Source organism: Anser brachyrhynchus (genome assembly GCF_964034855.1).
Source record: "Anser brachyrhynchus genome assembly, chromosome: 8".
NCBI classification, from domain to species: Eukaryota; Metazoa; Chordata; class Aves; order Anseriformes; family Anatidae; genus Anser; species Anser brachyrhynchus.
Genome location: NC_137702.1, coordinates 20,758,043 through 20,782,860, shown reverse-complemented (window position 1 = coordinate 20,782,860; position 24,818 = coordinate 20,758,043). Strand labels below are relative to the sequence as shown.

The 24,818-nt window shown below is 56.2% G+C and overlaps 2 protein-coding genes across 5 annotated transcripts in view; one reads left to right on the top strand and one right to left on the bottom strand.

Annotated features, from left to right (window-relative positions):
• ASTN1 (astrotactin 1) overlaps positions 1–16,327 on the top strand; it is a 45,274-nt gene extending 28,947 nt beyond the window's left edge. For both annotated transcript variants that reach the window (XM_080601956.1, XM_080601955.1), the window contains 9 exons: positions 1,121–1,225; positions 1,364–1,552; positions 4,137–4,405; positions 4,585–4,718; positions 5,066–5,217; positions 5,423–5,558; positions 5,639–5,739; positions 6,549–6,732; positions 9,827–16,327. In XM_080601956.1, coding sequence (XP_080458082.1) covers positions 1,121–1,225; positions 1,364–1,552; positions 4,137–4,405; positions 4,585–4,718; positions 5,066–5,217; positions 5,423–5,558; positions 5,639–5,739; positions 6,549–6,732; positions 9,827–10,061 — 1,505 coding nt within the window. In that variant the 3' untranslated portion in view covers positions 10,062–16,327. The remainder of the gene's footprint in view (positions 1–1,120; positions 1,226–1,363; positions 1,553–4,136; positions 4,406–4,584; positions 4,719–5,065; positions 5,218–5,422; positions 5,559–5,638; positions 5,740–6,548; positions 6,733–9,826) is intronic.
• PAPPA2 (pappalysin 2) overlaps positions 10,834–24,818 on the bottom strand; it is an 83,183-nt gene continuing 69,198 nt past the window's right edge. For all 3 annotated transcript variants that reach the window (XM_080601954.1, XM_080601952.1, XM_080601953.1), the window contains 2 exons: positions 20,820–20,918; positions 10,834–19,381 (listed from right to left, as the gene is read on the bottom strand). In XM_080601954.1, coding sequence (XP_080458080.1) covers positions 19,307–19,381; positions 20,820–20,918 — 174 coding nt within the window. In that variant the 3' untranslated portion in view covers positions 10,834–19,306. The remainder of the gene's footprint in view (positions 19,382–20,819; positions 20,919–24,818) is intronic.

Here is a 24,818-nt window from a genome sequence, read left to right as displayed (position 1 = left end):
GGGGCTGGGGGCCGTGGACTTTACTGGCAATGATGCCAGGAAGGCAGAAGCCAGCAAATTGCTGTATTAATTTCCCACTGCTCTGCTGGCTCTCTGTGGCTGATTAGGAGAGGAAAAAAAAAGAAAAAAAAGAAAAGGAAAAGGAGTGAAATCTTCTGTGCTCGTCAGTAGGCAGATCTGGGCATTGCTGTGAATACACGAGAGGCAGAGCTGCTGAGTAAGGAAGGGCTGTTTTTGCATAAACACTTTGCGGGGATGAGCGAGGCTTTGAAGCTGTTGGCAGCAGCCAGCGCCGAAGGAAGCGGCACTGGGAGGCAGAGGACTGCATCCTCCTTATCCTCCGCCTTCCCTCCTCGTTGCGGAGGGGGGAGGCACACTGTCGGCCTCCCCGAGCCCTGCTGCCTGGCTGTTTAGCCGCAGAGCTTGCTGCTCGGCTGCTGAGCGGAGGTGTGCTGCGCTGGAGGTGTGCAGCCAGCTGTGGGATGCTCTGGCCACCAACATCAGAGCCGTGAGCGGCCTCAGTTCCCTTTCTGGGGCTTCGTCCCAGGATTTGGCTCTTGGGAGCTGGGTCTGTCCCTGGGTTGACCACCCTCATCCTCATCCAGGCCATCTCGGGAGGGTTTCTGGTCTTGCTCAGCCCCAGCATTGCCACAGTGCCCAAGGGACCGTGAGCACAGGAAGGCGATTTCCCCATGCACACATGTCCTGCACTGTCCCCTGGGCCTCCGTGTTGGCCGCAGCTGTGGCGTGACGGTGACCGTTCCCAGGCCTGCCAACAGCTCATTAAAAAGCGCAACTCTCATTAGCCAAGTAATTAGCACACCTGGGCATGTCTGGGGAGCGGCCGCCGGGAGGGGGGCAGGAGGAGGCTCATTATCTTCCGTCGCGGAGCCCCAGACGGCAGGATGAAACGAGGCCATCATTTTTCCTTCAAAGCCATGATTTTAATTGCCACGGAGCAGCTGATGGCGGGGACGTGATGAGCGCTGGTCCTTTCCATGCCTCCTTCCCACCCTGCTGGGTGCGCAGCGCTGGGCATGGCGCAAGGCACTGCACCCACTGCACCCACACCTGGCAGTGGTGCTGAGCAGTGCTGAGCGCCGTGTCCTCTCTCTGGCAGGGATGGTGAACTTCAGCGAGGTGTCCGGGTACCCGCTCCTGCAGCACTGGAAGGTGCAGTCCGTCATGTACCACGTCCGGCTCAACCAGCTGACCATCTCCCAGTGTAAGTGTGGCAAAAAGGGGTGGTGAGGGGACACAGCACCTTCTGGTGGGTGGTGGGCTCGGGGCTTGGCTGGTCTGGAGGGCCCAAGGGGCTCGGCATCCGCAGGGATCTGGGCATCTCCCCCCATCTCCCCCCCAGCCTTCAGCAACGCGCTCCACTCTCTGGATGGGGCCACCTCCCGTGGGGACTTCGTGGCGCTGCTGGACCAGTTTGGCAACCACTACATCCAGGAGGCCGTGTACGGCTTCGAGGAGTCCTGCTCCATCTGGTACCCCAACAGGCAGGTCCAGCGGCAGCTCTGGCTGGAGTATGAGGACATCAGCAAAGGTAGGAGCCCCGGGACAGGACCCCAAAGCCACCCCACTGCGAGCTGGGTATGCCCTCTGCACAGCAGGGAAAGAGCCCAGCCCTTGTAGAGGCTGCATCCCACCTCATTTTCTTATTTCCACCCTGCTGTCATGGTCGAAGGACCCCCATGGACTGCAGCCGGCGTTAGCCCGGGCCAGCAAGGCGTATAAATACCCACATCCCCGGGGAGATGAAAGATGAATGCGCTAATCCCACCAAGCCGTCCTGTCTGATTCTGGACTTAGCTGCTATTTGTCTTTAATCCTGTCCCTTCGCTCCCTTTGTCTCCTCCGTATCTGCTCTCTTCCACTCGCATCCCGGGGCCAGACTTTCCTCCTGCTAATGCTCTCTCTCCCTGGGTGCCAGCGCTGTGTTTTACTGTCTGCAAACCAGTGACGAACTGGTCACCGGGCTCTGGGAAAGGGGGGGAGCCTGCGGGAGCCCAGTCCTGGCTCTGCCTTCAGTACAGAGAAGGAAGCATCTGCAAACTGCATTAGAAACAGCAGGAAAGCTCAAAATCCTGGGTGCGGGTGACCCCTCGGGTGGAAAACGTTCATTTCTGAGCCTGGATGCTGCGGGCTGAGGCCTCCTGGAGCCTGGACGCCTTCCCAAGCCCACCTGCAAGAGTCCAGACCTGCTGCTGTTTTGCTGAGGGCTGTTTCCAGATGTAGCATCTTTTGATTGCGAGTACTTTTTTTTTTTTTTTTTTTTTTCCCCTCCTGCAATTTCCTCCTCTTTGATTTTCCTGCTTGGAGGCTTTTCAGGTCTGGCAGTCTCTTTCCACCCACAGTATCACATTTCGGTTTCGCTCTGGCACCTGCCACTTTCCCTCCTTTCCTTTTTGTTTGCAAACGTCAGGAGTTGGATATCGACTGAGAAATTGCAAGAGACAACTCATTCTCTGGCTCCTCTGCTTTCCTCCTGTGCCTGTGAAGCTGCAATTCACAGCTAACCCAAAGTGATCCATTTCCAGCTCGATGGGGTAGCCGAGCAATGCTCTCGTAGCCAGGTTTTTGTCTAACAGCCCTGTTTTCCTCGCAGGGGTCTCGGAGATTGGCTTGGCAGACCCTTGCAATAGGAAGATCTCCCCACAGCATCCCACAGTGGCCTCAGCCTCCTTAGCTTCTTCCCACCCCACCAGCCTGCCTTGTCCTTGTCAATGCCAGCCTCTTTTTCACAAGGACCCCGTGGGGACATGGTGGCACCGGGGCGTTGGGCACCTTTGTGCAGAGCTTGGAAAAGCCCCATCGCAGCCCAGCTGGGGGCTGCAGTGGTGATGAACCTGTAGGACTGCCTCCATCTCACCATTTTCTTCTGCCTCGTGCCCATGCTTTGAAAGCCAAACCTGGGAAAGACCCCATTCCGCAGCCTGGCTGCAGCCTTGCCCACCTCCATCACACCCGTCGTGGTCTTTGGTGACTGCAGGGGTGACGGCATGTGCTTCTGCCACTCAAAGGAGGGATATTTGGGGCTGGTGGTGCTGGAGGGAGAGGCTTTCCCAAGCCCTGTGGCCACCTGTCCTGTCTGAAAGCCCTTTTCCAGTGCAGGACACGTGCTCTCTCCAGCTCTCCCCCTACATTTCTTGGGGAGAAAGGTGGACAGATGCAAAGAGCCAGCCCTGAAGCAGATCCCAAAAAGGAAGCACTCCTCATCTCCCTTCCCCACAGAGGACACCGAGTGCAGGTGCGATGGATGGACCAGAGAAAGTCTTGGTGGGTGGCTTTGTAGCCATCTCAGGAACTTCCTGGCCATCTGGAAGCACTGACACATCTTTTCTGCTTATTCTGAGCTCTTCGGATCTGAATCCCTTGCTTTTGGTTTGTCTGCCTCTGGAAGGGATTGGCAGGCTGAGCTGTTTGCCTCTGCAGAGAGCAACGCTACAATACAAAGTCAAATAAAAAAGGAGGAAAAAAAACAATACAAAATGCCCATGTGCAGGCACACACAGCAGTGTGAGGCATGGCTGCCTCAGCACAGGGTAGGAAGGCAATCTGGGAGCCCGCTGGCTGCCCCATCAGCTCTAGCAATGGCCGCAGCTTTCGGAGCCGTGGGGACGATTGAGGGCAGCTCGGGGCAATTTGCAGCCCGCATTCGTGAGGGTGCTGCCACGTGAAGGCCTTTTGGAGGTGGGAGTCCACATCGCTGCTCTGCACCCATCCCTGTGGGCGTTCAGTGCATCGATGCCTGGGGGCTGCAGGTCTTGGTGTGGGCTTGTGAGAATCAAGGGAGTGGAGAGAAGAAATCAGCGGTCGGGCTGATTTCTGGGGGAGGCAGCCAGGTTGTTCCTCATGAGCCTCCAGCTGCAAGAGGGAGGCTCCCTCTTGTGGGGACCTGCTGCAAGGGCTGGGGAAACTGAGGCACTGGGAGACAAGAGGCCACAGTGGATTTTCCTGTCCTGATGCCCGCTCTCGAGGCCAGTGAGCATTTCGTCCCTACAGAGCAGCCCTTACAGACACAGGGGGTCCTCTGGGCACTGCCTGTCATGAAGCCTTCTCTCCTGGGACCATCTCCTGACCGATGGCTTGGAGCCCACCCCTGTGCCCCTCTTTTCCCCCTTCCCCAGGCAACTCCCCCTCGGACGAGTCGGAGGAGCGTGAGCGGGACCCCAAGGTGCTCACCTTCCCCGAGTACATCGCCAGCCTCTCCGAGTCGGGCACCAAGCGCATGGCGGCCGGCGTGCGGATGGAGTGCCAGAGCCGCGGGCGCTGCCCCTCGTCCTGCCCCCTCTGCCATGTCGCCTCCGGCCCCGACGCGCCGGCCGAGCCCATCCTGCTTGAGGTCACCAAGGCGGCCCCCATCTACGAGCTGGTCACCAACAACCAGACCCAGCGGGTGAGGAGCTGGGGGTGGCATCAGGGTGGCATTGGTGGCCCTTGCCCATGGCCAAGACCTCGTCCCCAGGGTGGATGGGCCATGCTGAACCATTTGGCTTCACCCATGGGGAACGGATGAGCACAGGCTCTGGTGGTGGGATGTCCACCCGGTGCTCACCCCCTTCTCCTCCCTCCCAGCTCTTGCAGGAGGCCACCATGAGCTCGCTGTGGTGCTCAGGCAGTGGGGACGTCATTGAGGACTGGTGCCGCTGCGACTCGAGTGCCTTCGGGGCCGACGGGCTGCCCACCTGTGCGCCTCTCCCCCACCCCATGTAGGTCCCCGTGCCTGGACTCTCGGTGGTCCTGTGAGCGGGTGGCGATGGCCCCACGGTGGTGGGCCTGGGGTGGCTTTGTGGGGCAGGTGTGCGAGCAGATGGGGGACGTGGGAATCAGGCAGAGGGCGCAGAGATGCAATGCCTTTTCTAAATTCAGCTGGGCGTTGGGGATGGGGTTTTGGATCCATCCTGGTAGAGCAACCTCAAGGAAGGAGCCCTGGGGAGCAGCATGCCCACAGCCAGGAGGGGTCAGAGAAGGGGGGTCACCTCTGTCCAGGCAGGCAACGGGGCTGCTGGTGGTCCTGGCCCTGTGGGGACACTGATGCGCCGGCATTGCCCCCCAGCCTGCGGCTCTCCACCGTGCACGAGCCCAGCAGCACGCTGGTGGTGCTGGAGTGGGGGCACTCGGAGCCCCCCATCGGGGTGCAGATCGTCGACTACCTGCTCCGCCAGGAGAAAGTCACCGACAGGATGGACCACTCCAAGGTGGAGACCGGTGAGTGGGGGCTCCCTCTGGGTGGTGGGTGGGATGGAGGCGTTCGAGCAGAGCCTCTGCCTCCCTCTTTGCAAGGGGTTGCTGCTAAATATACCTTATCCTGTGGAAAAGAAAGCAGCCCCTCCCTGCCTGCTGTGCTGCAGAGGTGCCAGCCCTGGGGACACCGGTACCGTCACCCACGGTGCGTCCTTCTCTGTCCCCGTAGAGATGGTGCTGAGCTTCGTGGACGATATCATCTCTGGTGCCAAGTCTCCCTGCGCCATGCCAGCCCAGGTGCCCGACAGGCTCTCCTCCACCATCTCCCTCATCATCCGCTGCCTGGAGCCCGACACCACCTACATGTGAGTCACCTCCGCCCGTGGGACGCCGCTCGGGTGTGCATGAGGGCTCGGGAGCCTTCACCGCTGTCCTCCTCGGCCAGGTTCACCCTCTGGGGAGTCGACAACACGGGGAGACGCTCCAGGTCCAGTGACGTGACGGTGAAGACACCCTGCCCCGTGGTAGATGATGTGAAAGCTCAAGGTGAGGTGGAGGTGGTGCTGGCCCGAGACATCATTTGTACAACTGGGAGTACTGGAAAGCAGCTTTGTTGTGCAACACGTGGAGACCTGGCTGGGACTCGGGCAGGGCTTGGAAAGGGGGTTCAAAACCACCCCAAATCTGTGCGTCTGTGGTCACAGGGTGAGCATGCCCAGGATGACGCTTGGGACCAGTGACGGGGGGTTCCCCCACTGGCACGTCCCCACTGGCTGCTCCTGTCCTGGCTGCAATGTCCCCTCGACCCCTGATGGCCCAGGCAGTGCGTGATGCTGAAGGCTGGCACGGAGGGCAGCAGGAGGAACCCATTCCCCCCACAAACAAGCACAGAAGCACTCTGTGCTGGTGCTAAGACAGGTGGAGGGGTAGGCACTGGGGACGTGTTGGGCATGGGTGGAGGAGTAGCCGAGAAGGCCTGCCCTGTCCTGCCCAAGTGACTGATAGCATAGGTGATGCCCGAAGAAATCCCAGTTGTGTTCCTTCTGGTAAATAAACGGTATTTCACCACCAGTACCTGATGACACCACCCGTTTCTCCTCCTAATTGGATCAAACTACGGGAGCCTAAATTGGATTGATTAGTCCAGCTGAGTCTGGGTGATGCCATCCTCTCTGTTGTTCCTCCATTGCCTTGATACGACATTAATCATACCCCGGGGGACAAATCTTGGCTCCAGTAAAGGCCGCGGAAGATGTGCCTCATGGTTCCACCAGAGCCAAGCGTTATCCTGGTGGGCTTTGTTCTTTGTGCTCATTTCTTGCACCCCGCTGACTAGCCCTTGTCCTCCTGCCCAGAAATTGCCGACAAGATCTACAACCTCTTCAATGGCTACACCAGTGGCAAGGAGCAGCAGACAGCCTACAACACCCTGCTGGACCTGGGCTCCCCCAGCCTGCACCGAGTGCTCTACCACTACAACCAGCACTACGAGAGCTTCGGGGAGTTCACCTGGCGCTGCGAAGACGAGCTGGGGCCCAGGTAGGCGTGGGAGCCGGGTGGGCTTGTTGTGTGTGCGAACACATGCACTGGTCGTACGTGTCTGTTCTCCTTCTCCCGGGCTTTGGCTTGCCTTGCCTGCATCTCTGTGTGCTGGTCTCAGCATCACCCCTGCAGCTGCCTCCTGGGTGCCTCCTGCCCCGTGCTTGTGGAGGCGGCCAGATGTCCCCTTCTGCCCGTCTCCTCCCATGTCTGCCCCTGTCTCAGTGGTTTCCCAGTAATGTGGATGTTTCCAGGTGGTTTAGCAAGCCGGGCTGAGAAATTATGTGGGCTGCAGTGGTGTTTCATAGCAGCTGGCCTCCACAGAACTGGAGTCCTGAGCCCGTCTCGTATTCAGGATTTCTTCAGATGTACGTCAGCAACAGATCTCATCCGGGAAATGCACGGTCCCCCCGCTCGACACCTCCTCTCATCAGTCTCACCTCTGGCTCCCTTCCAGCCCTGCTTCTCCAGGTGATCACTGGTGGATTTCTAGCAGAGGATCAGAGATCACACGTACCTTTTCTGCCCTCCAAGTCTCCACTAGGGGGGCAGAAAGTCTCAGCAGATACCTGGTGGCTGTCTTGCTTGTAGCATCCCTTCACATCCCTCCTAGTTCAGCTTTGCTGGGAAACCCTCCAGTGATCCTCAGCTTCCTGGGGCAAAGCTGGCTTTTCTCCTCTTTCCCCTTTTTCCATTTATTTTCTAAGAAACTTGAAGTCTCTAAGGCAGAGCTTCAAAGCTCGGGAGCAACCTCCCAGTGTACAGAGACTTCTGGTTATGGCTTCGTTCCCAGGACGTGAGTAGGACCATCTCCGTTGCCACACGTGAAATCCAGCCCCGGTTTGCACAGCCCGTCTGACGTCTGCTGCGGCGGTTTGTGTGAGGAGCAAGTAAAGTGACACACTGGGTTTGTCACACAGCCACTGCCACTGTCCAGGGCAAGCATCGCCATCAGTGCTCGTGGTGCCAGAGAGGAGAGCACGGCACCACCAGGATGTGGGGTGGAAGCTGTCTGCTCAAGCCCCACGGGGCAGAGTGATGTTGGCGTGGGGTGACCAGAAATGCCATGGGATGACCCAAATGTTACTGTTTGCTGCAAGTCAGAGGGTTAATTCCACCCGCTGGAAATGCTGGAGAGCTTAGGGTGGGGTGACGCAAGTTGCTGATGAAGTGCTTGCAGCTCGCGCTGCTTGGAAGGAGAGGTTTAGGCAGCTGCAGCGGGATCTGGTGATGACAAATCTTGGAAAGCAAGCCTCCTGTTTGATCGTCTGCGAGGGCGAAGCATCCAGACTGGTGGTGACAGGACAAATCACTCGCAGATGACATTGTTTAGCCAGCAGACAGAGGATTTGTGTGGCTGCTGCTGCTGCTCCTTTGAAGTGCTGGACGCGGACCCACGCGAGCAACTCGGCAATGCTCCCCCAGCTCCGCGCTGCCGTGCCGCCTTTGGCTCCGCTCACGCTCATCCTCCTGCTCGCCAGGGCTGGCTGCTGGGCTGAGGGAAGCAAGCATTGCGTGCAGATAGCTCGATCAGGGTTACCAAAGCGAGACGGTCCCTCCCAGTCTGGGAAAGGCTGCAGAGAGCCCTGGACTTTGCATAAGAAGACGTGGAGAGGAAGGCGGGTTGTTTTCCAGCAAGCCACAAGTGAAAAGAGGCTTTGGTGCAGATCCTGGTGGGGCTTGTTGTTGCCTGGTGCCTCCCTTTGGGTGGCAGACCTGGCCAGCTTGGGGCTGCAGCCACCCGGAGCCAGCAAGGGGAGAGCTGTGGCTCACAGCCCCGGCTTATCCAAGCAAGAGTGTGACAAAGGTTTTTGACCCCAGCATCACGATTTGTCTCTCTGCTGCCTGCCCCATGCCGAGTTACTGCAACCACGGGGACGTGTCTCCTCTTCCTTGTCTATGCCAGCCCACTGAGTGACCTTGAAGCTGGCTAGGAAACTTGTTCCAGCCCTTGGGACAATGACAGTTTTGTCTGGGATTCCAGGCACATGTAATACTCACCTGCAAGACACTTCATTTGGATCCATTACCTACACATTTGCCAGATTCCCCCGAGATCACCCGAAGTGCTAGACAAGTTTAAAACGAACATAATGCGTTTTATCTGAACAAAGTGTTGCTCTCAATAAGAGCATTAGAAGTGCAACTTTCAGAGAAAAAAAGCCTAAAGAGAAAAGGAGACAATTTGGGTCATATTTGGCCAGGATCGCCTGTGCTCCTCCAATAACTAATCCAACACGAGGGGCTGGTGATTTAGCACTTCCTCATTATCAGCACAAGCCCGCACCAAAGCGGTGCTGCTCTGGGGGTGCAGCAGGGGGTCTGCTGCTGGGGGTGGCTCGTGCCCAGCCCTCCTCTTCCCCTGCCTCTCGACCCCTTCCCCTGGCTTTCTTGGCTGGGTTGCAGGTGCAGCGTGGGCTGCCTGACAGCTCCTTACCAGCCCCTACTGCTCATTTCCTTCTCTGCAACCAGAAAACATGGAAAATACATGTTCAAAAGAGAGGGGGATTTCTCTTTCAGAGCTTTTCTGGGTTAAGCTGATGTTGTATGCGTTGATGTATTCCTTCTAGCTTGCACGCTGTCCTGTGGGACACATTTCCTAAACTGTTATTAAGCATTATAAGTCGTATGTCAGGAGTGTCAGTGACTGTACTTACATTTTATGACATCGCATCTTATGGGGCTCATAACAAAACCCCACAAGCCAGCCTAATACAGATGACAGGCGTGATATTTTGAGTGTGTTATTTTTTTTTCTCCCTAAATCTCCTTCATGCTCAGTGACGTCCCAGCAGGCTGGTTCCCAACGCTGTGCATTTCTCCTCCACCACATCTCCCTCAGCCACGTGGTGGCAAGGGGGCGATGCTCCCCGCGTGTGCCTGACGGCTCCTAGCATTTCTCCCCACTGCCTCTTCGCTCCCACTCTCCCACCCTGTGACGTGGGGTCCTGGAGCTGCAGCGGTGGCGGGTGATGCCGCTCGAGATGCTCTTGGGACTCGGGCACCCTTTAACCACCTTTACTTTTCTCTTCCCCACGCTCTCGTCCTGCCCTCCCCACCGCTCCCCGTGGTGTTTCCGTCGCCCCCGCCGCAGGAAGGCTGGCCTCATCCTCTCGCAGCTGGCAGACCTCAGCAGCTGGTGCCACGGCCTCCTGCAGGAGCCCAAGATCAGCCTCCAGCGCTCGTCCCTCAAGTACCTCGCCTGCCGCTACAGCGAGATCAAACCCTACGGGCTCGACTGGTCGGAGCTCAGCCGGGACCTCAAGAAGACGTGTGAGGAGCAGACGCTGAGCGTCCTCTACAACGACTACGGGGACAAGGACTACTGAGGGACGCAGGCACCCGCCTGCACGCCGGCCCTCCCGGGGCGGCGGGGAGGGTTTTATATACGGACCCACAGCGGGGAGGGGGGGTGTCTCTGGAGACAAAAATTGGGACTGGGGAGCGAAATGGCTGCTCTGCGCAGTTCTGCCTCAGTATTAGTTTCTTCTTCGGCTTGGCCAAAAGTCTTTCTAGTTAGGAGTCTTGTGGGACCCTGTTTTCTTGGTTTGTTCTGTTCATGTTGCCAAGAGGTTCCTTAAGGTGGGCGCGGGGGCGTGGAGACGGCAGGCTGGGGGGCACGGCCCTCTGCACCACCCCGTGTCCCTGCCCCAGCCGCAAGGGGCCACAGGTCGCGGGAGAAGCACGGTGACACAGGTGGGAAGGGAGAGCTGGTGAAACGGGAGACGGGGCACGCAGGTCGGGCTGAGATGCTAATGGTTATCGCTGAGCAAAACAGCCACCAGGCAGCCAAGAGGGTGTTTGGGGTGTGGTTTGGTTTTTTTTTTTTTTTGGTTTATTTTTACAATTGTAAAGCATGAGATCTGGGTGAGACTTGGCTCAGCTGTGGTGTCATCGGCCCAGGTGAGGGGAGGAGACAGGGGCGGCGGTGAGCCCATCTCCTCGGGGCTCCTCTGCCACGGCCAGATCCCTGTCGGCTCAGAGACGCGGGGTGCTCCGGGGCAGAGGCAGCCTGGCCGCAGGGCCAGCGGTCAGCCGGACATTGCGATCTTTTTTCTCGTGGGACCAAACTCCTAGGAAGTCAACTCAAAAATCCCTTCCTTTTTTTTTTATTATTTATTTATTTTTTATTTTTTAACCCACCGTAGTAAAGACTTAGAAGCAATGACAAGCTAGCGTTTGTCAAACGCTAAAGAACGGAGGCTGGGCTCCGTTCAGAGCAAACCGTTCCCCAAAACCCCGTTACCACTGATGCTGTTGGAGGCAGCAAACGGCTTCATTTTAGCCTCAGCTACCAGCCTGGTTTGCAGAGGAGGCACCTCTGGACTTGCCAGCTGTGCACCTTTGATCCGGACAAGCCAGGAGTCCCGCAGAGAGATTTTTTACGATGCCTCTTCAGAGCAAAATTTCCTTTTCATTTTTCAGTCTTGGCAGGAGCAATCTTCAGCCTTGTCTCTTTTGATTTTCCACCTCGTTCCTCGCGGTACCTGCTGAGGACACGGCTTCAGTATTTGTGCAGCACCGGAGGGGAGGATGCCGTGGCCCACAGCCGGTCACGGCCACCGGCACTGCGCCGCGTAAGTCGCACAGCAGCCGATCAGAGCACATGAACATCCTCCTGCAGGGCCACGCTGCATTTTGCCTTTCCCTCCCCGTGGGCAGAGCTCTCACGTGGGGGCAGCTAGGCTGGGTGGGAGAGCTGGGCGCAGCCACCAGCAGTCAGTATTACCTGGGCATCCGAGTGTCATTTGTGTAAGGAGTTCATCTGGCAGGGCTCAGCGGGCAAACGCCTGATTTTTGCAAGAAAGAAGTCTACCAGAGCCTTCAGGCTTCCCTTGACACGTGTTTCCTTCTATTTTGATGTGCTAAACGCCGCCAAGGGCTTGGTGCTCGGAGCAAGCCCAGCACCGTCTCCATGCTCAGGAACACGTGGGCAGGTGCTCCGTTTCCTTTCAGCCACGGGGAATGTTGGCTAAGACGCTTTGGTTCGGTCTCTTTCTCCTTCCAGCTGATGCTGAGACATCCCTTAACTTCCATCCAGGCAGCCGGCCAGCGGTGAGCAAAGGACACCTCCGCGCAGCGCCTCGGAGGGATGCTTGGACGGAGGCTGCTCTGGCCCGGATGCGACTTGGTAGCTGGCCATGTAATACCGCTTACGTGGCCTTTATAGGAAATGCAGACCGTTTTCCTTTTGGGAGCAGCCTCCTCCCTTGTGTTGCTTACGAGGTGCAGCAGCAGGGGCAGGGGCGCAGCCTGCCAGCCGTGCACCCTGACTCTGCCAGGAAAACCCCGCGCGCTCGGTGGCTTTTTCACCCGGATGCAGAACTTACCATGGGGCGCTGCGGATGTTTCCGTTCTGCTCCCACTCCACTATTTCTAAGCCCTTGCACGGTCACTTGAAACCCTGCAGAGCCAGGTTGGGCTCTTCCTTGGGTGTTGCCATCGTGCTCTGGCCACGACGGGTCTCTCCTGCTGGAAATCCCCACCCGGAGCTCTCCTTTGAGCCTTGCGGTTGGGTGAGGGCTCCGTTGGCTGGGAGAGGGACATCCCGAGGGTGAGGGCGAGGTGACCCACACGAGGTCGGACACCCAGACCCTTGCATGGGGTGGGATTCAGTGTCACCAGCCCATGACAGGCACCACTCTGCGGCACCTGGGTGACCGTTGCGGAGTCGCCACACACCTGTCTCGGTGCGGCACGTGCCCATTTTCGTGGCAGCCCTGGCCTTGTTCAGCCTTTCTGCTTGGTTTCTCTCTCTGGCTTTGCAGCTCAGAAATTTGCCCAAACTTGTAGGTTTTTTTTTTTTTTTTTTTTTTTTTTTTTGCCAGAATCCCTGAGTTATAGCACATATGCTCATCTCAGACAGCTGCTCAGACAGCCCTGAGGCGTTCCCTTCCCTGCAGAGCTGGAGGACTTCATCTGCCGAAGGCTCCTGCCCCAAACAGCCACCCCTGGCTCTGCACAGTGTTTCCTCTTGTGGACTCCTGCCTCTTTCCATGCTGCCAACCACAGGAGAAGACAACGTGTTTTGTCCTTTTCCCAACCTCCCTCACCCTCCTGCCCTCTCTCCTTGTTTTATTTCCGAATTAACGAATGACCATTCACCTGAGATGAACCTCTGGGTCATTAACTTTTCTTTGCTGCACCCGTTCCCCTGTAATAGCATTACTACCTTTTACTTGTCGTGCCGTTATTTAACATATAAAGATGGTTTGGTCCTTTTCTTTAAAAAGATGGCTACAATTCATGTTCCTTGATGTTATATTAAAACTCTAATGTGACATTTTACTACTGTAGATTGAAAGTAGGGTGCTCTAGGGTTGGATAGCCACACGGCAAGAAATGAAAAACCCTTCCGGATTACTTTAAAAAAAAAAAAAAGGTTTTAAAGAACAACAACAAAAAGCTCACTAGCACTATGTACAACTCCAGATGATAATTTAACTGACTATTAAACGGAGCTGTTAGTAATCCGTGGCTCTGGCAATCTGGGATGTTTGTTTGCAGTTTTGGTCCAGCTGATGTCATCTCTTGGGAGCGGATGAAAAGCTCCCAGGCTTTGAACTCATTGCCTCTTCACACAAGTTTAGCATTAGCCCGTCTGCCCACCAGGTTAGCCAAGTCCCAAAGCACGGAAGGAGCCTCGCCTCGGTTACCCTTACCTGCTCCACCGGCACAGGAAGGTCCAGATCCCTTTGGGTTTGGGGGAAGGACAGTGTTAACACACCCTCAGAAAGGGGCTTTGCTTCTCAAACCTTCATGGATGCTGGGAATTTGGGAGTGGATTCCAAAAAAAAATGCCTTTTAGCCTGATTGTACTCAGATACAAGGTGGATGGGATCATGCGGTCTGGTGGTCCACCACCCCCTGCTCCACTTGGCAGACCCCTGGCAGAGGACCAGCAGCATCGAGAACATCAGCTTCCTACAAGTGATGCAAAAAGCTGTGCCTGAGCGGGTGTGGGAGACATAAAGGATGCCTTAAAATTCACTTACAATGCAATTGAGCGTCCAGAGGCAGCACACTCGTGGCGGCAGGGCCCTTCCCCAAGCCTGCTGCATGCTGCCACCAGCCCTGCCAGGGGGTGGGAGAGCCGGGGGCGGCTGGGGATTGCTGTGTGCGCAGACAGGATGCCTGGCAGGATACGGGAGAGGGGGGATTTAGGGGCTATGGAGCACAAATCCATAGGAAACCAGACTTCATTCCGCTTCATGGAACAAATTGATTTTTTTTCTCTCTTGCCACTGCTAAATTGCAGGAAAATAAGTTAAAAATACACCCAATACTTTCCTTCTACTATTTTCCATGCAGCTCACTGCTGTGGCTGCCACCAGCTTGTTGCACAATGACCTGTGAAGGAGGAGGAAGAAGAGAAAGAGGAGGAGGAGGAAGAGGAGAGATGCTGCATGGCAGTGAGATGGGGTCACAGGCATGAACTGCTGTGTCAGAAGACCCTGATGTGAAAGCCACGGGAGAAGGTCACCCCCAACAGGGCAAAGTGGGCTGTAAAGGATGCACCACCAGCTGAAGGGAAAGGCAGCGTTAGGCCCTGGAGAGGGGACAGGCACGGCCCAGCCTTGCTCCCACCAGTGTCTCCCAGCTCCCCAGAAGCAAGCAGGTGTGATTCCCTGATTTTGGCGTTCTAAAATTAAGAAAATCTGCCGGTTTAAGTGCCATTCAGCTCCGTGTGTGTGTGCCGGAAGGGCTGCTGTTGGCCAGCAGACTTTATTTACCCTCTACAAGGAGGTGCTTGCAGGGATTTCTTCATTTTAGAGCAGGCATGAATAACATCCCAGCACTGCAGCCCTCACGCAAGACACCGTGTCCCCATGGTGCCAGTAGCCACCTCATTTTGTAATTCGGCATGGACTTCTTGGGCTTCCTAAGTGCTGCCAAAGCTTCCCAAAACCCAGTCTGTGCATCTGGAAGAGCCACCACCCTGCTCGACTGCATGTCCCCCTTGTCCTGGGGACGCAGGGGCCGGCCTCTCTTGCTTCAAGGCTGGGTGGTTGGTGGGAAGGAGGGGATGGGATGGAAAAACTGCTCTTCACTTGGCTACTGCCCTAGACATCAGCCTTGTTTTGTTTTAAGTACAAACCCCACAGCTGGAGTGCTGGTTGCTTGGTGGCTCCCTCCCATGCTTGAGGCTGTGGGGCCTCTTAATGAATTGTCCTCCATGAAAATCTGGTCCTGGTGGGAATCTGTGCTCTGGGGACACTGGGTGTCACTGGGAACTGCTGTTCCTCCTCCGGGGAGTGGCGAGAGGCTTCCTGCAAAGACCAGGAGCAAAGGAGGGGCTGGTGCTCACCAGGGGGAGGTGTGTGGCTGCTGGAGGAGGAGAGGGAGCAGTGTGTAAAGGCAGGACAAGGGACGTGGCAGATGGAAGATAATGCAGAGGGAGGCTTGGGATGGGTTGAGCATCCCCAGCAGGAGCACCCCAGACCCCCCCGGGCATGCTGTGAAGGGCAGTGCTGGAGGCAGCCCTGCTGTGTCCCCACACCCGGCATCCCCAGGGCTTGCCGTGGTCTGCCTGCCTTCCAGCAGCAGCATGAGCCCGGGCGGCTCAGCTTGTTTCCATCGGCACATCTGGCTCCAATTGCTGGCAGAAGGAAGGGCCCCACACACCCGGGCTGCGGTGACAAGGGGACGGGCGTTCGACAGCACCGAGCCGCCCTCGCCCCCCCCAGGTGTCTGGTGATGGAGCGGGGCTCACCCAGCACACAGCCAGCGCGAGGGGCTCTTCCTCGCATGTTCTCTTCCCATCGCCCCTCTCTGGGGCTGGGGCCAGTGACATGCTCACGCCAGGAGGAAATTTGGGATCTTACTGCCTTCTGTAGCCTCGGCGCTGCCCCACGGCATCCATCAGCCCCCCAGCCCGCTGCCGTCGCTTGTGTTTTCCAGTCCTTCCCAACCTTTCCGCTCACTCGGCCGTGACTCACCTTCTCCGGCATCTGCAAGGGAGGCGTGCGGTTGAGGAAAGACAAACAGATCCTAGCTTGGGTTTGGGCTGCTCAAACCCTGCCGTGGAGCTGCCAGAGGGTGCAGGGGCTCCCTGGGGACCACCCCGCACTGGGGCAGGTGAGCGCTGAAAGCCAGTGTCCTGACAGGGGGCATTGGCTCGTGGGCTACAGCCCTGGTCCGATGGGGGCAGAGGCTTGGAATAGTCACATTGGCAACGGGAAAGAGAAGCCCTGGAAGCTCTTTTCCCCAAAGTCTATAAAAAACAGTATTTCCTCTGAACAAACCATCCTGGAGCCCCAAGGACATGACCAAACAGCGGGCTGGTCCCGGTCGGGATGTGGCCACCATCTGTGGATGTCCCCTGTCTTGGGGACATAGGATGTTTGTGGGATTTGGGGACATCCGTGGGACCGGGCTCAGCTGGTACTGTGGTCCCATGTGGTACCTGGTCCCCATTACACTCCACGATGGTGGGTGCTGAAGTCACTGGCATCCATTGGGCTCACCGCCATCTGATGGCAGAACTGGAGCCCAGCACCATGGTGCCACCCACCTCACGCAGGGCTTTTTGTCTGTATGTGCAAAGAATATGTGGTTGTTAAAAATTAAATTAATAAAAGGCTTTCTAAAATTATCAAGCACCTTTCTTATTGTTTTTGGTTTTAACTCTCTTGCCAGGGTACCACTTGGCATGTTGGGCACTGATGTGAGCCATCCCGTGCTCCCTGTCCCCAGGGAGGTGTCACATGAAATACACAAACACACAAATTTCCTACTTTTATGGTGGGTTAATTACCAAAAGACACCTGCTGTGGGCCAGTTTGTGGCATAAGCAGTGAAAGGCCACTTGGCACAAAGAGACAGAGGTGATGGTCACCCTTCTTGCCTGGCTGCAAAATTGTCCTTGCAGCTGGTGGCACAGCACAGCTGCCTGGGTGGTAGCCTTAAATGTGGAGGGCATTGAGGTCCCCGCAAACCCAAAAAGCCTTCTCCTGGTGGGCTGGGACAGTGCTGGGGGAGTCCGTGGTTTGGGGCAGAGGAGGGCTGTGGATCAGGGGGGTGCAGGAGCCGCCGGACCACCTCTGTCCCCAGCCCGGACCCCATCAGCTGAAGCAAAGAGGCAGGAGAGGTGGTGGATGAGAAGATTATTTATTTTTCATAGATTTTTATAAAAAATAATTATCAAATACAAAAAAATAAAAATAGCAGCAGCCTCCGTTGTGAATAAAACCCTAAAGGGGACAAAAACCGCTCAGTGTCGCTATAGAAGAACAATATTTCGGTATGTAGAAGCTATTCAGCCATGAGAAGCACAGATCTCTACCAGCCAAGCCAGCACCTCCATCTCCTCCGTCCCTTCCTGCCCTTGGTGATCAGGGACAAGCCATGACTGAGACCAGGATTTTCATGCAAAAAGTGTGCAATTTCAGCATCTAAACACATAGGTGCCCAGGTAACGCTGACATCAGGTAGGTGACAAGATGCCAAGGCTTGAAATTCTCCCATCTCCCTCTGTGTGTCACCCTCATCCTGTGTATGTGTGGCCACCACAACCCCACGGCCACCAGGTCCCCATGGTGTCCCCCACGCCCGCTGTGCCTGTGCCTGGGGGGCCCTGGGGGTTCCCTTCCCTGTGATGGAGTGGGATGGGACACCTGAGCTGCACCTTCCATGGGGCATCAGACTCACAAAGGGCTTGTTTTTTTTTCCATTTCCTTTTTTTTTTTTTGGATTGAAAAGTTGCTTGAAGCCAAAAAAATGCAGCTCTGCCAAACTGATGGTACATTTGGGTGAAAAGATGGGGTGTTTTTTTTTGTGCATGACAGGACCAGAAATGTGAAGAGGAGATGGGTCCCAGCACCCCCTTGAGCATTCCTGCCTGGGCCAGGGCAGGCAGCGAGGGCAGGACAGGATGTGACCAGCCCCAGGTAATTGGAGCACTCAGGACAGGGAAAGGGCTTGGAGAAGGACACGGCATCTCCTGCCTGGGTGCTGGTGCGATGTCCAGGTGCCTCTGCCCCCTGCTCCTGTCCTCCAGCCAAATATAACTTTGGGAGATGCCTGACAAAAAGGGCTGTGAGGAGGATGCTAGCAAAAGCCAAAGGATGCCTTGAAAATCCCTGGTCTCTCCACACCGTGTCACCCTCTCTCCATCGCTCCTGCACCAGACAAACCCTGGCTTGGAGCCTGACTCCGCCAGCCCAGGACAGGCACCGAGGATGCAGCTGAGCAGCCTTCGGCCTCCCAGCCTGAGCCTGGGGCTGCAGAGCCTCCTGGACACCGATGGGTTTCTGTGCTCCTGCTCTGGGGTCCCTTCTCAGCTCTCCTCCTTCCATTCCTTTTCTCTTAGCAGCACAAAACCATTGGTGACAGCCCCAGCTGGAGCTGGGCCCTTCCCAGCCCGCCACATTATGGGGCTGGCCCGGGCTCCCAAGCCAAGCTTCTGGGGGGGCAAAGTTTCTAGCCGGGCCTTTTTGGGGTGAGGAGAGAATCTGAAGATTTTCACTTGGTATCTACAGGAGGAAGAAACTCATGGACTGGATGTGCAGCGCAATGGGCTGGGCCACAGAGATAGCAATAAGGAAAAGCTCAGCAGGAGAAGATGATGCTTAAGGTGTCCTGACAGGTCATCCGGGTCCTGTCCCTCCCTGTTCTACAGGGCCTGGTCTCCCCCAAGAGCTGCTGACTAAAGCTCATGCTTGGAGATGTGGGGAAAGGAAAGAAGGGCCACTTCAGCTTCCTTCATCTCAGAGCATCACAGTTATTCCAGCTTGCCCGTCACATCCCTCGTCTAGCTGGATCTCACCAGCTGTGGTGAGTCCAAGGCACAGCAACATTTCTCAACCTCAAAATCCTGTTCCAGGACCAGCAGCAGGCAAATCCCAAGGGCAAAACTTGCCTTCAGCGGATACCGAGAATACCTCGAGGCCCTGGCCTCCATGCCTCCCACCTGGGAGCTCTCTCCTGGCTTGGCTGAGATGTTTGGCTTCTCTCTCTGTCCTCCTTCCAGCTCCCTCTCAGCAAACGAGGGGGAATTCCCTGCTCTTCCCGCCCGGACCTGCCCTTTTCCCAATGGTTTGTACTTCACAGCAGCATGGGTGTGTGACAAAGGGTATCCTTTCTCAGCTTCATCAAGAGCAAAGAAAATATAATATATATTTTTATATATTATATATATATATGTATATATATATATAATTAAGTTTAAATATTTGCGAAGATCACAACTACCTCGACCTTGCTAAAAGAAGCCTGTACAGCAGAGGGAGGGGGGTGAATAGTGACAAAATCCAGAGCAAAGACAAACGCTCAGACGCCGGTCCAGGACACACGTCCGTGGCAGCGTCTGGGCTCTTGGTGCTGGACCCTGCGCTGAGCCCCTCGGGCCAGACCCTGAAGTCCCGGGCAGGAGCCTGTGGGGCAGGGTGCGGTGATGGGGATGGGACCGCCTGGCCTCCTGTTCCACAGCCACCACCTGCTCGGTGGCTTCCACTGCCATCCTCCTGCCCGGCTCGTCCTCAGGCCTCCTGCCCCCGGCACCCTGCCACCACCCGTTGGTGCCCCTTCGCTCCTCAGGCGCTCGCCTGACCGACAGAGGTCCTCCACGGCCCCGCTACTGGTTCTCCTCTGCCGCCGGGTCGCGGCACGTGCATTCGTCCTGGTCACAGTCAGCAGCAAATGGGATCACCTGGAGGGACACAAGGGAGAGGTAAGCCCAGACCAAGCCTCCTCTTCGAGGTCCCTGGCCTGCCAGCAGCCCTGCAGCCCCACCAACCCTCTCCACCTCGGTACGGACAGACTCTGGGCTGATGTTGGTGTGGTGGTGACTGCTAGGCTCTACGCTCACCAGAAAACAGCTCCACCATGGGGTGTCCCCAGTGGTAGCTGCGACCCACAGCTGAGGTTTGTTCCTAGCGTTTTCCTCTTCAGTAACTTGCATTTCAAATTTTGCCATCGGGGTCAGCTTGAGTCTTGTGCTCCGAAAGTCAAACCCTTGGGAGAACTGTCCCCTGGTGGGTGTTAACCATTTGGACTAGGTGAGGCACGTCTTAGATTTCGGTTTTACTTTGACCCATGGTGGAAAGCCCCCTGTATCCATGCCTGAGCCCGTGGTGCTGTCCTTCAACCTACTGCTGGCTCTTCCCAGCTCAGCCATAGCACGGAGGTAGCACAGCCTCGTCTTTTGCACTCCTTGGAGGACCTCATGCTGCTGGAGAGCTGGGACCTGGGGGGGACACGAGCTGGGGCTGGGTCTCCTGAGAGCCGTGGGACTGAATCCCCCTGCCTGCCACTGCAAACCCATCCTTTATTTTGGCCAAAAATGCAGATGTCTCAAACCCTTGAGAGCCATGCCTGGCTCTGAGATGTGATATCGGTACACAGGTTTCACTCATCACTTGGGTGTAAAGCCTTTTCTCTCCTATCTCAACTGGATCTTCCCAGGATTTCATTTTTCCCTTTCTCTCTGTATGTGTGTGTGATGAAAGGAAAAATGATTCAAGCTCCACAACAAAGACAAGAAGATCCAAATTCACATATTTTTGCAGTGAGAAATTATCTCATGCCCTATGGTTTGTTTTGCTGTTGGATATGTTTAGGAAGGATGGGCTGTGAGTACTGGATAGCGAGTTAGATGGGAGGGGTGGTTGTGGTGGGAGACAAAGAAGGGTCTGCGCAACTCTTTCGCCGAGTTGCTCCCTCTGTGCTATTCCTCCTTCTTTCCCCTGAGTAGCGGGAGGGAAACACAACCCACAGCAGATGCCAACGGACCATGCCAAATGCCAAAGTCCCTTGAGATTGCTCTGTTATACAACAAGGTGACTTCTGACTCACCATGACTAGCACTATGATGGAAATCATTTCTTTGGGACTTATTTCCCAAAATGAGAGGGAATCCTGTGAGCTTCAGCGGGAGCTGGGTTGAGCTCTCAGACCCACTGGCGTGGGTCCAAACCTCACTGTAATCAGTGGAACCGATGTCTATCAGCTTCAGCTGGCTTTGGTTTAAAATCATGGGTTTATTGATGGGAGAACTGCCTTGCAGGCCAGTTTCTGCAGCCAGGAAAGCTGAACAACATGGCTAGCAGTGACCACTTTATCCTAAACCCAGGCCTGCACTCACTTACCTTCCTGGAGGACAGTGTGGAGGAGCAGCAGTCACCCCCATCATACTGGCAGTATGCCCGGTTGTTGATGGTGTCACACCAGCCGTCTGCTTGGAAGGGCTAGAGAAAGGAGTCGTAGATGAAAGGGTTATTCAAAAGTGGAAGGTTACCCTCAAAAGCAGAGATCCTTGGTCCTCAGCAAGGCCACCATGCACCCCTGATGAGGCAGGGCCTTTTTCCAGGATGCACAGCCCACCTCAAGCCAAGGGCCACCAGAAGATGGTGCTCGCGGGGCAGCAGCTCTGGGATGGGCTTCCTCTGCCCAAGGGAATTGTGCCAGGAAACAAGAAGGCAAATCCACACTGCTCGAGAGTGCCCCGGGCTGAGTGCCACAAGACCCCATCCCACGCAGCACTTCTCCACAGAGCCCAGCACAACCCACCTAGGAGTGAGTTCACCACCTCATCTGCTCGTCCACCTTCTAACACCGTCCTCATGCACTGCCTCTGTAATCCTGCTCTCTGCGTGCTCACTGCCAGGGCAGGGCTCGGTGAGAGGCTGGCCCAGCTCTTCCCTCCATCACCCCTCTTCCCAAAGAGCTTGGCTCTGAGGTTGAGCCTGGTGACCTGGCTTGGGCAGCTAAGAACAGAGAGGCTGTTATGAGGAGCAATGGAGCATCCCTTGGACTATGACAGAGGTTTGGCAAGGTCAGGAGTCTCCCAGAAGCACTTGTGCCCAAGCCAAGCCAACACTGGCAAGTGCTGGTTGCAAGGACTAAGCCTTTTCCAGAATGCTCCTGGTATGGCCCTACCCCAGGAGACATGCCCCCAGATTCCTCTAGGCTCTCCAGTGGAGGCTCTAGCCCAGTCCACAGTGCACGGCTCTGCCAGACCTTGCCAGGTTGGACTGCAAGGCTATTATCTGGTGTCTGGGTGGGAAGACAAGAAGGGATCTTCGAGCACTAGCTCCCTGTAGGCAAAATCCAACTCTGGCATCAGCCTACTGATGAATCAGTGGGGGCCCCACCTGGTACCCTGGGGGTAACAGTGCCCAGCTTGCCCTTGTGCAGCCCAGACAAATGCCCCATCATTAGCAACCTCCTGTACTTTCAGCTGTAATGTGGAAACAGAAAGCTATTCCAAGAGAATAGCTTTCTGACCAGAAATATTAAATGGCACAAACAGCCATTCAGAAATCCACTTTATTTTCTTTTTCTTTCTTTCCTTTTTTTTTTTTTTAATGTTTAGTTACATGAGTCATCTGATCAGAGAAGAGAAACAAGCAACTGGAGCTGAGCAGCAGCCAAGTGGGGCTGCGAAACGAGGCCGTGCGACGGGTGCAACCAAACTGAGTGCATGTGGAGCACTTGCAAAAAGCTGTCAGGAACAATCTGCAGCTGAGGTTTATTTATCGCAGATCCACATCAGCCCCGCCAAGCAACAACCGAATGTGCTAACAGAACGGAGAGGCCATTCATTAGCTGGGTGATTAGTAATGAAATAATTCTCCCGCTCTGCGCTGGTAGCTACTGGCCCAGCAACCGTGGCCGTCCTCCAGGAGGACTGCTGTCATCAGAGAGGTTCCTGGTGGAAACCTGGCCATCCCTTTGCTCATGAAAGCAGCCGGCCCATTTCACTGGGTCTGGAGGCCCCAGGTGACAACAGGGCTTAGGGAAACATAACCGACCCCAGCCTTTGGTGGCCACTCACCCACAGTGCTGCTGAACCCCATAGCAGCCTGCAGAGAAATGTCACCGCACTGGGACCGCCCCGCATCGACCGTGCTGAGACCAGCACGGTGATAACGCCACCAGTTCACACCAGAGACGAGCCCAAACCAGGAAACCAACGTGTCTTTTTGTCAGCCCTAGACTGGGGCCCAACACAGCCCTTCTGCTTCCCCCAGCGCAGGGAACAGGCGCGGGGGTTATGGTGAGCTGCTGAGCCCACTGGCACTAGCACTGCTGCAGCCACCTACAGCCCCTGGGGCTAACCCGGGCAGCTGAGGAGGGGTTTTCTTTTCGTGACCCCAGCTGCTCATCCAAGCCTCTTTCCACCCCAGGAACCACTGCACCTGACTTCCCAGGGAATGTGGGCAAACAGCACAGCTGCCAGAAGATGCACGAAGCCCCGAAGCCAAGCCCTCTGCAAAGCTTGCCCTGGTTCTGGCATAAGCCCAGGGAAAGGGGGCTCTGCATGATGGCTCTCACCTCGTGCCTCGCAGAAGTCACCAGCACTCCCAGCCCCTTGGGAAGCTAAGGAGGACTGCTGGCATTTCTCCCATGAGGAAACTGAGGAAGAGAGGCAGGGTGGTTGCTGGTTTTGGCCAGCTGAGCCCCACATTGGTTCTCCATGGGGACATCCACCTCTGTTTGAAGCCCAGAGGACCCTGGGGTGCGATTTCACCATGCAATAGGGCACACGCTCCTCGTCTTCTTCCAAAGAAAAGCTCCGGTGGCTCTCAAACGATGGCGAGCAAATGTCTCTGGGCCGAGATGTGGTGGGCTGGGGTGGCGATGCTGGGGCTGGCAGGTGTGGGGATGCAGGCTGGGGGCTGGCTGCTGGCGGGGACGCGCTCTGGATGCGATTTGCTTTCGCGGCAGAGTTTTTCCTTGAGCTTTGCTCCATGTGTCATGACTCACTGGCAAAACAACACCTGCTGCTCCTGCAGTTTCCATCTAATTACTGCAGAGGATTGCCGGTCCCGGCTGCACAGGTCTGAAATGATTTCCAGATTGTGTCTTGTGTGCAAGGTGGGGGAGGACAGAGGCAGGGACAGGATGAGCAGGAAGAGGCTCTTGCTTTCTCCCTACACCTATTAGGGCTAATTGCCCCCCTCCCCTCAACCCGCCGGAGCCCGTACCCCACCCTAAACAAATACAGGCTCCTATGGCAACACTTGTTGGGGAAACTTAACAGCTCATGCTCCGAATTACATTGGAAAAACATATGAGGGGAAAATAAGAAATGACTAATTGGACCGGAGGCTCCAGAGAGCCAGGAGCATGGGTTGGGGACCGCCAGCCCTGCTCCTCGCAGCCCCGGGATGGGCTGGGACAGTCTCAGTGCTTACAGGGCTGCAGCAGATCAAGGTGAGCTACCAGGGACGGGCTGGTGAGGAGATGCTGCACCTCTCAGCAGATCCCCAGGGGAGACACCACGAATCCTGTCGCTTTGCCCAGAGAGCCTCCAGCTGGTTTCAGTCTTTGCAAGCAGAAAGAGAAAACTATGGTGCTGCTGGATGCCCTTCATTTACGGGGGCACATCCGTGGGCTTTGGCTTTCCTCTGTCCATACTTGCATCAGTCTCACTGAGGTCTTGCACGAGTCATGGCCAGGGAGGACATGGGCAGTGCAACCAGCTACAAACAGGTAGTGCGAGAGAGAAAATCACCGACAGACACCTGCAGCCTGTCTTTGAGCCATGCAGCTCTGCAGGAAGCAATGCCAGCATGGGGTGAAGGGAGGTTGGAGCATGCCGGTGAATCCCAGAAGGACCTGTAAGTGTTTTAGGATGTGACAGGGAGCTGCTCAGCCAGGCTGCGTGCCACCGTGAGCCGGGCTATGTCATCCATCTTCTTTGTTCAGACAGGAGCAACGCCAGGACATGTGTTAGCACGTGGAGATCAGCATCTGGCACTGCAGGGCCCGGGCGATGTGCTGCCCTAATAAAAAGAGTAACCACGCATCCAGTGTTTTGCTCACAGCTTTTTCCTCCATCCCTGCAGAGCCCCCAGGGCTGGGGCTGAACTCACTGGCTCTGTCCCCATGGCTGGCTGATCCAAATCTGACTGTGCAGGGAGCCCCAGGGCCACCTCCTTGGCTCTTGCCCCAGTGTCATCGGTGAGGTGGACAGGGTCCAGATGCTTTCTTCAAACCGCCTTATAAGTGAGTTGATTCACTGCAAAAGAGCCTGGAAGGGTGTGACAGGAATGGTGGTGAGCAAGACAGCCGGAGAGGCTGGGTTTGGGGAAGGCAGCGAAGCACAACGGATAAACCACAGATGCCATCAGTACTGCACA